General features: G+C 41.0%; 1 protein-coding gene across 1 annotated transcript; it reads right to left on the minus strand.

The window, feature by feature from the left end:
- Positions 1–3873: 3873 nt before the first annotated feature.
- Positions 3874–4542, minus strand: LOC309558425 (taste receptor type 2 member 39-like; the record flags this gene model as incomplete). The annotated part of the gene is made up of 1 exon (XM_082261499.1): positions 3874–4542. One exon carries the CDS (start codon positions 4540–4542, stop codon positions 3874–3876), a length of 669 nt encoding a protein of 222 aa, XP_082117625.1.
- Positions 4543–13381: the final 8839 nt, after the last annotated feature.

Genomic DNA, 13381 nt, shown 5'->3' on the forward strand with positions numbered 1-13381 from the left:
TGCTGCTATGAAAACCAATATACATACATAACTACAGAAGATAGCACACGCATGCAAAATAAATAACCATAAAAAATAACAGGGCAACTAAGACCTGATCAAAATAAGTAAAAATGGGGATTTGGTCCCACCATATGGCCATATCATGCTCAAGCCCACCACTGCGTCAAAGTACCCCTTTGTCAGTGGGTCCTACACTATCCATAAAATGAAGGATAAATCCAATGTCTCTAAACCATTGGAGATACTAAGGCCCCTTTCACACATGCGGACCATTCAGATCCATCTGTAAGTTTTCAGGCGGATCTGAACGGATGCCTCATGCATCTATATGGGGCAGCGGATGTCAACGGAGACATGTCCGCTGACATCCCATCCGATCCTGTCCGTCAAATCCGGACAGATGGAAACCCTATTTTCCATCCATATAGCGGATCGGATGAGAATGGACAGGTGGTCCGTTCTCATCCGATTCCCCCATAGAGGACAGCGGGGATCTGACACCTCCGCCTCCGCACACAGAGCAGAGACGTAGCTTTCATCCGCCTGCTCAGGGGGGATTGGCGGTTTGAGCAGAACGGCTCCGTCCACAGAACGGAGCTGTGTGAAAGGGGCCTTGCTCCTTACATGGGAGAGATGTGCTTGAACTGCACTGTAAGGGACTCCTCCTATATCTGCTTACTTGTGGACACTGATAACGAAGTACAGGTGTGGGAGGGTGGGGTGCTCAACCCCAGGAGTCTGGTCTGGACTGAATGTAAGGGACTCCTCCTATGTCTGCTTACTAGTGGACACTGATAATGAAGTACAGGTGTGGGAGGGTGGGGTGCTCAGCCCCAGGAGTCTGGTCAGGACTGAATGTATAACAAACAAACAAACAAAGGGTTGGGGGGGGGGGCACACCCTGAACATGCATTTCTAAAGCTGATGCTACTATGAAAACCAATATATATATATAACTACAGAAGATAGCGCACACATGCAAAATAAATAACCATCAAATATAACAATTCTCAGATGATGGACACAGCCAAATTCCTCTCTCCCACTAGGTGAGGGATCCATCTGGATTTTGAATTTGCAGAAACTGTCAAAACTTTAATGAATGTACATGGATGACACCTGTAGTCTCGATCCCGAGACACTCTGCTTGCGTCCATCGACACAGACAGTGCAGCTAAGCCTCCCCCCCCCCCCCAGCTCCGTACTCCCTCATTACAGGAATTGATTGACAGCAACAGGAGCCAATGGCTCTCGCTGTTGCCTCTATCTCCTGCTCTTGGGATCGACATTGGGGTCGGGTGAGTATAAGGGGGAGCTTCACACAGAAGGTTTTTTTTTTTTTTTACCTTAATGCATAGAATTAATTAAGAAAACAACCTTCTACCTTTACAGCTACTATAGTAGTAACATAAGATGTTCATAGTTTACAAGTTGTAAAACAGAAACATATATTGATAAGTGGATCTGGTTTCAAAGGTGAACATCTAGCAATTATTGTGCCTAAGATGTGCCCTGAGCAACCACTTTAGTAGTAACATAAGATTTTCATAGTTCATGAAGTGTTCTTAGTTTTCAAGTGTTAAAACAGAAACATATATTGATAAGTGGATCTGGTTTCAAAAGGTGAACATCTAGCAATAATTGCGCCTAAGAAGTTCCCTGAGAAATCTAGAGTTTGTCTTGAATTTCTCCTGTATTATGGCAGTGCATTTCCTATTCCTGGGCACTCCTATAATGAAACCTCATCTCTGGACATTTCAGTCACACATTTCCATCCAGGCTATTTTCAGCATTGTTGTAGGAGGAGACAAAAAATCTGCCGTGCAAGAATTTTCCTGCTTCTGCCTCTTTCATTCTGTTCTTATTCCATGTCTTCTGATACTTCCTGAATATTCTAACGTCGGTCATCAGGCTGACACACATCGGGGACGAGCTCTGACATGAAGAATTAAAGTCCTGATCCCCTACCAAGGTGGTCACCTTCACACAAAGACACAATTCAGGACAAGGCATGGTAAGTCATAATGGGAAAATGATCAGCTGTAAGGGAACTTGTCATTTTTAGGGCACAGCTTGCATAGTTAAAGATCTTTTTAAATGATATTCTATGTCTTTTGATATTTATAAAGAATTTAGTGAACAAAAAAAAAAAAAGAATTAACAATAATTAAATACATTAGAAACACAACAAGAAAAATACAAAATCTACTGCGATGATGGATCCAGTAATGGCAATGAAAACAGACAATAGTATGATTTCATCCTCATTACTGGATCCAGCAATGTCTGTTTTCATTCTCATTACTGGATCCAGCAATGTCTGTTTTCATCCTCATTACTGGATCCAGCAATGTCTGTTTTCATCATCATTACTGGATCCAGTAATGTCTGTTTTCATCCTCATTACTGGATCCAGTAATGTCTGTTTTCATCCTCATTACTGGATCCAGCAATATCTGTTTTCATCCTCATTACTGGATCCAGCAATGTCTGTTTTCATCCTCATTACTGGATCCAGCAATGTCTGTTTTCATCCTCATTACTGGATCCAGCAATGTCTTCAGCATTGCTGTATCTCTGATATTTATAGACTTTTTAGTGAAAAAAAAATTAACAATAATTAAATATAGTGGAAAATGGATAAAATCAAAACCACCAGTATGGTTGCTTTCAAAAGACTCTTGGACTCTTGGAAGTACATCTCAATGATCAGAACATTCAAGGGTATGTGAGATGATTAAGGCCACACACACCTACACAGGTTGAACTGGATGGACTATTGTTTTTATCCAACCTCACCTTCTATGTAACTATGTATAGTAGATTGGTTGAGGAAAGCCAAAAATACCATAATTAGAGAAACATTGCCTTACAAAAGAAGAAGACTAAAAAAAAAATACTAAAAAGTTTGAAAGAATATGGAAAGTATGGATAAAAACTCCCAGCCTAGTACCTGATAATGCTGATATTTAAAATGTTTAGTTAAATTTATGTTACTTGGAATATGATATGGGAATGAAGATAGAGGGGGGAGAGGGGGGGTGTTAGGTTTGCTGGGACGGGGATACAAGGGAAGACTCATTGTTTATTAATATTTTTGTATGTGATATTTTAGTCTGTGACATCTTTGTTTATTGATGAAAAATAATAAAAATATAAAGAATAAAAAAATATACAGTATATAGAAGGAAACACAACAAAAAAATGCACCAAAAAATACAAAATCTACTCTTCTCTAGTTTCCTCCTCATCACTGGATCCAGCCTCACAATTTAACATTTTTCAGCCAGGCTCTCTTCAGCATTGCTGTATCTTTTATATTTATAGAAATTTTAGTGAAAAAACAAAAAACAATTAACAATAATTAAATATAGTGGCAACACAACAAAAAAATGCTCCAAAAATTCAAAAGCTACTCTTCTCTAGTTTCTTCCTCATCACTGGATCCAGCATTGCAGTTAAACATTTTCAGCCAGGCTCTCTACAGCATTGTTGTAGCTTTGATATTTAGAGTCGGTTCACACTATGGCGACACGACTCTGCACTACTTTGGGAGGCAAGTTGTCAGTCCCGTGCACCGCGACTTCGGCGCAACTTACACGGACTTCATATAATGAATGTCTATGCAAGTCGCTCCGAGGTCGCCCCGAAGTAGTACAGGACCCCTTTTCTAAGTCGGAGCGACTGAATCGGTCCTGTAGCAGTCAATGGACCGCGAGGGACCGTGACTTGTCAGGCTGACAAGTCGCCTGACAAGTCGCGGTAGTGTGGACCGAGTCTTATAGAAATTTTAGTGAAAAAACAAAAAACAATTAACAATATTTAAATATAGTGGCAACACAACAAAAAAATGTTCCAAAAATTCAAAATCTACTCTTCTCTAGTTTCCTCCTCATCACCGGATCCAGCTTTGCAGTTAAACATTTTCATCCAGGCTCTCTTCAGCATTGTTGTGGAAAGAGAAAGAAGAATTGATTGAATTGAACTATATGAGCATATAATGATCAGAAAACCCCAAAAGCCGCTGCTAGACGGATTGACAACATTGAAATAAAAAAGGCAAAGAACCGCATAGGTCAGAGCATAGAAGGCCAACAGACAGATCATGATTTTTACGGCACCTTCGTATTTTCTCACATTGCCGTTGGTGGATGATGTTTGGTTCTTCACCATTCTCAGTTTGTGGAGGTGCAGTGACCAGGCAATGGAAGCCGTGGTGGTGACACTAATAAAGAAAGGTATAAAACTGCCAGCAAAGGAGATGTAAAGCTTGATATTATATTCTAAATATGAGGTAGACACCTGCGATGTGTTGCTGAACGTTGAAATTACAGATTGTTTCTTCGTTTTACTTTCCACAATCATCTGTAATATATTTACCAAAGAACAAAGAAAAGAAAGTAGAACTGACATGACAATCATCCGTGAAGCAAGAGAATTAATCTTTAGCTTCAGCCGAGAGAGAAGGTTGGAGCTGAAATTATTTATCTTGACGTAATAGTAGAAGCAGAGAGATGCCGTCAGCCAAGCCGAAGTCATGAAGACAAAAAAGGTGAAAACAAAAAGAGAATCATAGACTTCAGTGATGAAAATAAGATTGGGCCAGACACTAAATACTAAAATAGTGGCAAAAATCGCATAGGTAAAACCTATATTGGAGATGCTCAAAGCAGCAATAATTTTCTCACATCCACTTACATGTTGACGTTTCCAATAGGTGAACAAAATTCTAAGGATGATGAAAATATTTGTGAAAGTTCCGATAATGGACTCCAGACACATTATGATAAAATATACCCGATCTGTGGGAAATGCCATGATCGTCCACGACTGAAAAAAAAAATTAAATGTGAGTAATTCTGTCGGAAGGGGGATCCTATATTTCCCAGGATTTTAATGATGCAGCTGCTTGTCCACCAACGTCTATGAATCAGTTTAAAAAAAAAAGAAAATCTCAAACAGACACCATGTGCAAGCAATGTTTCTTAAGCAATGTTGGGTGCGGGTTATGGCTTTAAATAGAATGTGATGAAAGCTGATTGGTCGGGCTGTAGGACACTGGAGCTCCTGATTGACAGATGAGTCAACAGATGATTAACAGTCTTAACCACTTAAGCCCCAGGCCTATTTTTCACACTCGGTGTTTTCAAGTTAAAATCAGGATTTTTTACTATAAAACTACTTAAAACACCCAAACATTATATTTTTTTCAGAGACCCTAGAGAATAAAATGGAGATTATTGCAATATTTTTTATCACACCGTATTTGCGCAGCGGTCTTCCAAACGCAATTTTTTTGGAAAAAAATCCCTTTTTATGAATTAAAAAATAAGAATCCAGTAAAGTTAGCCCAATTTTTTCCATAATGTGAAAGATAATGTTACGCTGAGTAAATATATACCCAACTTGTCATGCTTCAAAATTGCGCACGCTCACGGAATGGCGACAAACTTTGGTAGTTAAAAATCCCATAGGCAACAATTTAAAAAGTTCTACAGGTTACCATCTTAGAGTTACAGAGGAGGTCTAGGGCTCAAATTATATCTCTCGCTCTAACAATCGCGTTGATACCTCACATGTGTGGTTTGAACACCATTTACATATGTGGGCAGGTTTTCATATGCGTTTGCTTCTGCGCACGAGCTAATGGGGACAGGGCGCTTTCATTTTTTTTTTTTTTATATTTATTTTATTTATTATTTTTTATTTTTACACCATTTTTAAAAAAAAAAATAATTTTGATCATTCTTATTCCTATTACAAGGAATGTAAACATTCCGTGTAATAGAAATAGGTGCAAGAGGACCTCTTTTTTTGTGAGATCTGGGGTCATAAAGTCCTGAGATCTAACAAGTACACTAAAAGATGAAAAAAAAAAAATGAAATGAAAAAAAAAAATGGGGCCTTTACAGCGGTTGATAGGCAACGACGTTTGCCGTCACTCTGGTCCTCCAAGCTTGCCCTCACTCGACATCCTGTCTGTGAGGATCCGGGACCGGATCGTTTTCCCCGCTGCCGGTGGATCCGGTAAGCAGGGAAAAGTACCGGGACGCGGCGGGGGAGACGGGACGGGCACCATTTCCGCCAACCCAGAAGGGTAATCCCACGGCGAATCCGCCGCTGGGACCACCCATCTCGGAAAGCCGACTGCCCGCGGTTTAAAAAAATACCAGGGTTATGGCAGCTATCTGCTGCCATAACACCGGTATTTAGGTTTAAATTGCCGACGTATATAATAGTTGGGCGGTCGTTAAGTGGTGGACTATTAGTGTCTCCCACTACGGCTTCCACCGCCTGGTCATTACACCTCCACAAACTGAGAATGGTGAAGAACCAAACATCATCCACCAACGGCAACGTGAGAAAATACGAAGGTGCCATAAAAATCATGATATGTCTGTTGGCTTTCTACTGTATGCTCTGACCTATGCGGTTCTCTGCCTTTTTTATTTCAATGTTGTCAATCCGTATATCCGCGGCTTTTGGGGTTTTCTGATCATTATATGCTCATATAGTCCAATTCAATCAATTCTACTTTCTCTTTCCACAACAATGCTGAAGAGAGCCTGGCTAAAAATGTTAAATTGCAATGCTGGATTCAGTGATGAGGAAGAAACTAGAGAAGAGTAGAGATGGCCTTGCTGTTCGCCCGGCAGTCGGTTCGCGGCAAATTTTGCTTGTTCGCTACCCGCCAAATTTTCGGACACATGGCGTCGTTCGCGGCAGACATATTTGTTTACATTGGGGAGAACTTTGACCCGTGACACAGCCGTCAGGTGGAACGGGACAGCCAATTTGAAACATTCCAGCACATGGACAGTCCCCCTACCCTATAAATAGACTCGATCTGGTGGGGAGAGGTCTGCGGTGCTCGTCAGGGAGAGTTTGCTAGACACATATAGCGTTGTGAAGATCCACAAAAGTCCTTTTCAGGGCTGGTATTTTTCGATATAGGTCTACTAGTATCTTTTGAGCTTAGGGAGAGGTATCCAGCGGTTGCTTTAGGGGCAGTTAGAGATCGGCTGCAGTCACAAATCGCTCTGTCAATATCCACACAAGTCCTTTTGAGGGCTGGTATTTCGGTATAGGTCTAGTATCTTTTGAGCTTAGGGAGAGGTATCCTGTGGTTACTTTAGGGGCAGTTAGAGATCGGCTGCAGTCACACAGAAATCGCTTTGTCAATGTCCACCAAAGTCATTTAAAAAGCTCCAAAGTCGTTTTAGGGTCTATTAAAGTCTACTATAGGGCCAGGTACCTGTTGTTGCTTTAGGGGCAGTTAGAGATCGGCTGCAGTCACACACAAATCGCTCTGTCAATGTGAATGGACCCTATATGTATTAGACAATGTATTTACCGGCTGCTGTCAGTTCTGGCTGATTTATGAAAAATAAAATATATTATTTGCTGTAAAAAAAAAATAATAATTTAGGGCAACTATTTCAATTGCAATACTTCTGTTATGACATTGTCCATGTGCTGGGACTATTTGTGCACAGCTAGTACGTATTTTGTGGCTGCAAATATGACCTAAAGGTTTTTAAAGTTCACCTCCCATTAAAGTCAATGGGGCCCGCCGCAAACTCGCGGTTCGCGGACTTTTGAGAATTTTTTTGTTGTGTTTGCACTATATTTAATTATTGTTAATTGTTTTTTTTTTTTCACTAAAATTTCTATAAATATCAAAGATACAACAATGCTGAAGAGTGCCTGGATGAAAATGTTAAACTGCGATGCTGGATCCAGTGACGAGGAGGACACTAGAGAAGAGTAGATTTTGTATTTTTGATGCATTTTTGTGTTGTGTTTGCACTATATTTAATTATTGTTAATGTTTTTTTTTTAACTAAAATTTCTATAAATATAAAACACACAACAATGCTGAAAAGAGCCTGGATGAAAATGTTAAACTGCAATGCTGGATCCAGTTATAAGGAAGAAACTAGAGAAGAGGAGATTTTGTATTTTTGGTGCATTTTTTGTCATGTTTGCACTATATTTACTTATTGTTAGTTGTTTTTTTTTTTTTCACTAAGATTTCTATAAATATTAAAGATACAACAATGCTGAAGAGAGCCTGGCTGAAAATGTTAAACTGCAATGCTGGATCCAGTGATGAGGAGGAAACTAGAGAAGAGTAGATTTTTTATTTTTGGTGCATTTCTTTGTTGTGTTTCCACTATATTTAATTACTGTTAATTGTTTTTGGTTTTCTTTCACTAAGATTTCTATAAATATTAAAGATACAACAATGCTGAAGAGAGCCTGGCTGAAAATGTTAAACTGAAATGCTGGATCCAGTGATAAGGAAGAAACTAGAGAAGAGTAGATTTTTTATTTTTGGTGCATTTCTTTGTTGTGTTTCCACTATATTTAATTATTGTTAATTGTTTTTGTTTTTTTCACTAAAATGTCTATAAATATCAAAGATACAACAATGCTGAAGAGAGCCTGGCTGAAAATGTTAAATTTTGATGCTGGATCCAGTGATGAGGAAGAAACTAGAGAAGAGTAGATTTTTTATTTTTGGTGCATTTTTTTGTTGTGTTTGCACTATATTCAATTATTGTTAACCCTAATTGTTTTTTTTTTATTTGTTTTTTTTTTCACTAAAATTTCTATAAATATAAAAGATACAACAATGCTGAAGAGAGCCTGGCTGAAAATGTTAAATTGTGATGCTGGATCCAGTGATGAGGACGGAACTAGAGAAGAATAGATTTTGTATTTTTGGTGCATTTCTTTGTTGTGTTTCCACTATATTTACTTATTGTTAACTGTTTTTGTTTTTTCACTAAAATGTCTATAAATATCAAAGATACAACAATGCTGAAGAGAGCCTGGATGAAAAATGTTTAACTGCAATGCTGGATCCAGTAATGACGATGAAAACAGACAATAGTAGATTTATTATTTTTTTTTAAATAATTTTTATTGAAGTTTTGGCAAAAATATAACATTGTTAGCGGAAGCAGCCGCCAAAGAGCAAGCAGGTAGAACACTGAAACAAAATGTGAAAACCACATATAAAATCGTAGGCATTGCACACGGAATCAAGAAAGTAATGGGGAAATATATCAACAGCAAAGAATGAACAAGACAACAAGCGTATACCTGAGGATCAATCACAATATGTTAGGTGAGTACAATCGTTAACTGTGCTGAGTAGCTGGGGAGAGGTCATTAGGTTGAGAGAGGACATTTGAGGAAATCTGAGGCGTAGAGTGGGGTGCAACATACCAGTCGGCCCATGGCGACCAGGTTTTCTCAAAGGAGGGGAGGGAGGAAGAGCATAGCGCAAGAAGACCCTCATAGTGGTAGTTCATCAGGACCTGGGCTAGTACCTCTGAAGGGTTAGGAGGGGAGGGGGTGCGCCAGTGTCTCGCTATGACTAGGGAAGCTGTGAGCAAGATATGAGAAATGAGTGTCCTATGAGAAGAAGAAAAAGATTAAATTCCCAGTAGAAGGATCGCTAAGGCTGGGTCAGGAGGCACAGTGGTCTTGCAAATGGAGGAAATTACAGAAAAGATTTTGTTACAAAAACTGGTAAGTGATCAACAATTCCAAAACGTGTGGATGAGGGTCCCGCGGGGACCACCTTCCCTCCAGCAAAAGGTGAGAGAGAGGGGGAGTAGTGTGTTAGAATATGCGGGTTCCTATACCATCGCATCAGCAGTTTCTGGGAGGTCTCCCAGTGGTTCACACAGTGAGAAGAGTGATAACCGTATTTTATGGCATACGACCATTGTTGGAGAGTGAATTCTTTCTGGAAGTCAGATTCCCACGCTACAAGTGGGGACGTCTTGGTCAATAAACATTTATTCTGTAGGGTGGAATAAAATAGAGTAATGCCTTTAACCTTTGACTCGGGTTTGGTGAGGTGTTGCCAAGCGTGGAAGTCCAGCTTGATGATCGGAGGGGGAGACTTTTTCAGAAAGGAGGTCATCCAGGCGTATGTAAAGAATGCAGATTTAGGGAGATCATGTTGAGAAGCTAAGGCGTTAAAGGGTGTGAGCTGGTTACCATGGAAGAGATCGTCAACCCAAGTTAGCCCTGCTTCCACAAATGTATGGAGGGAGATGTTGGGAATCAAGATTTCTAGGAGCTTAATGGGCAGCTGAATCAAAGTACTGTTGGGAGTTGTTTTAGAATGCAGGATAAGTTTCCTCCACGCTAGGATGGAGGCTTGGGTGGGAGGGGGGAGAGAGTGAAGGGGTAGTTGCCGTCAGGAGTCAGCAAGAGGCAAAAGGGATAGGTCAGTTGTGTGAGAACATGCGGATTCAAGGGGGACCCAATATGAGGAACTGCGGTTTGCAAACCATCGAGGCAATTGCGCCAATAGGGAGGTTGTTTAATAGTCACCTATATCAGGAAGGGCAAAACCCCCCCTTCCTATGTAAAATAAGGTGTTTATGGGAGCATCTGGCCCTTTTCCTCCGCCAGAGGAATTGTTTAAGGCAATGGGATAATTTGTTTAGGTGGGATTGTTTAAGAGGGATGGGTAGTTTTCTAAAAAGGTACAGTATTTTCGGGAGTAGTAGCATTTTAAATGAGGCAGTTCTGCCCACCCAGGAGATTTCAAATTTGGCAAGGGAGGTCAAGTCTAGACGGAGTTGCTGTAGGAGTTGGGCAACATTGAGATCTGCCAATTTGTTAGGGGAGGGAGTAAGGGAAATAGCAAGATAGCAAATGTATTTGTCAGTCCATACATAGGGGAGAGTGGATTGAAGGTGAGATTTGGCAAGCCCGCCGACTTCTAGGTCTAGTATAAGGGATTTGGTAAAATTGACCTTGTAGAAGGATATAGCACTAAATTGGTTTAAAAGATCGTGTGCAAAGGGAAGGGAGATAGTGGGGTTGGTCAGGGAGAGGATAATATGGTCAGTGAACAGGTTTATGGTGTGGGATTGACATTGTACTTTGAACCCCCGTGATGTGTGGATGGGAGCGAACGGCTTCAGCCAATGGTTCGATGGACAAGTTAAAGATAGAGGGGGAAAGGGGGCAACCCTGGCGAGTCCCGTTTGTGATGTCAAATATCTTTGAGAGGAGGCCATTGGTCAGAACTTTAGCCAAGGGGCAGGAGTAGAGTGCTAATATAGCTGACAAAATAGGCCCTTGGAAGCCAAACTTACGGAGGGTCACCATGAGTTACCCCCAATGCACCCTGTCGAAAGCCTTCTCCATGTCTATAGAGAGAAGAAGAGAAGGCGTTTGACTACATTGCACATGGTGGATAATATTTATCATTCGTCTAGTGGCGTCGGAGGGTTGACGCCCTTTCATGAAGCCGGATTGGTCAGATCCTATCAATGAGGGTAGAACAGTTTGTAGCCTGGACGCCAATAGTTTGGCATAAATTTTTACGTCCACATTTAGGAGGGAAATCGGGCGAAAGTTGGATGGTGTATTTGGGGGTTTTCTTGGTTTGGGAATGGTGACGACATGAGCCAGCAGCATTTTTTGGGGAAGGAGCCAGTTGTGGTCGCTTCCCGAAAGACTGAGAGAAGGTGGGGGGACAGCACTGATCGAAAAATTGTGAAATATTCATTGGGGAGCCCATCTGGGCCTGGGGATTTACCAGTGGGGAGGGTTTTTATGGTCGATTCGATTTCTTCAGGCGTAAACGGGACATTAAGTGAGTCAAGTTGAGAGGCGGAGAGGGAGGGAAGGTGAAGTTTGGACAGGAAGGTGGAGATGGCCGTATCCGTCGGTTGGGGTGTGGACGGATCACTAGAAAGGTTGTACAGAGAGCCATAGTAATCCGCAAAGACGTCCGCAATGTCCTGAGGATTAGTGTGGGTGATGTGTTTGATTGGGTGTGTAAGAGAATTTTGGCCTTCGATCTACGAGCCTTAAGTCTGTTTGCCAGGAGTTTACCAGCCCTATTGTTGTTGGCATAGTAGTTGAGCTTAAGTTTACGCATTACTTTGTCATGTTGGGAACATAAAAGTTCTCTTAGGGAGTGGCATAGCTTGTAAATTTCATCAGCCAAAGTGGGCGAGGGTGCAGACTGGTTGCGGGCATCAAGAGAATGGATGTCGTTGAGGAGGGAATCTAACTTAGCAGTGTAAGATTTGCAAACCTGGGAACCCAGTTGAATAAGAATGCCTCTAATAAAAGCTTTGTGGGCACACCAATTGGTAAAGGCGCTGGTGTCAGCAGGAAGATTAAGAGAAATATTGGTCCAAATGTTGGGAGATTAGTTTGTGAGTAGCAGGATTTTGAAGATGGAAATGGGTGCATGGTCTGACCACGTGATATCGTGAATTGAAAAAAAAAATCCAATATATTAAATTTTTGTCATATTTTTGAAAATAGATATATTTACAGGTAAATGGCTGTTATGTGGATTGAGACTCTCACCCGGCTATATTGTTGTAAGCCTGTCATTCCCAGACTAGGCGGAACATCGGTATGTTATACTGTTATGTTGTTTTATTTACCTTTGCTATGTTAAATTCTAATAAAAACCTATTTGAATAAAAAAAAATCGCAATAAGCACATTTTGATTGGTTTGCGCGTTTACTAACTACGGGAAAGATTTATGTCATTTTTATTGTTTTTTCTTTCTAATAATGGCGACGATCTGTGATTTTTTGCGGGACTGTGACATTGCGGCAGACAGATCGGACCCCTAACTGACATTTTTGACACTTTTGGGGGACCAGTGACATTACTACAGTAATCAGTGCTATAAATATGCACTGTTACTGTAATAATGGCACTGGCAGGGAAGGGGTTAACACTGTTGGCTATCAAGGGGTTAAATGTATGCCTCATGCTTACTGACGTGTGTGGGGGGAGGGGGGCTCTGTGATACACACAGAGATCGCAGGTTCAGCTATGCTGAATTCTGTGATCTCTCCCTGTCTGTCACAGAGAAGATCCGCCTGCTTTGTTTACACAAGCGGGTGGATCTTCTCACACTTTCCCCGACGATCGGGGAAGAGAGGCGGTGATCGCCGCCTCTCCTCCTCCGGCCCGACTCCCGCTGTGTCTAAACACGTAGACCACTAGGAGGTATGTCTACGTCGCTGGACTCAGGGGAGCCGCAGTGCCGCAAATTTGTTTTCTGCTACATATTTTTGGTAAACGAAATCTCAATAAGCGTATTTTGATTGGTTTGTGGTTGGTTTTGGTTTGGTTTGTGGTTTGCGTTTACTAACTACAGGAAAGATTTATGTAATTTTTATTGTTTTTTTTTTTACTAGTAATGACGACGATCTACGATTTTTTGCGGGACTGCGACATTGCGGCGGACAGATCGGACCCCTAACTGACATTTTTGACACTTTTGGGGTTACCAGTGACATTACTACAGTAATCAGTGCTATAAATATGCACTGTTACTGTAAAGATGACACTGGCAGGGAAGGG

This window comes from Pelophylax lessonae (assembly GCF_965119305.1).
Source record: "Pelophylax lessonae genome assembly, chromosome: 6".
NCBI classification, from domain to species: domain Eukaryota; kingdom Metazoa; phylum Chordata; class Amphibia; order Anura; family Ranidae; genus Pelophylax; species Pelophylax lessonae.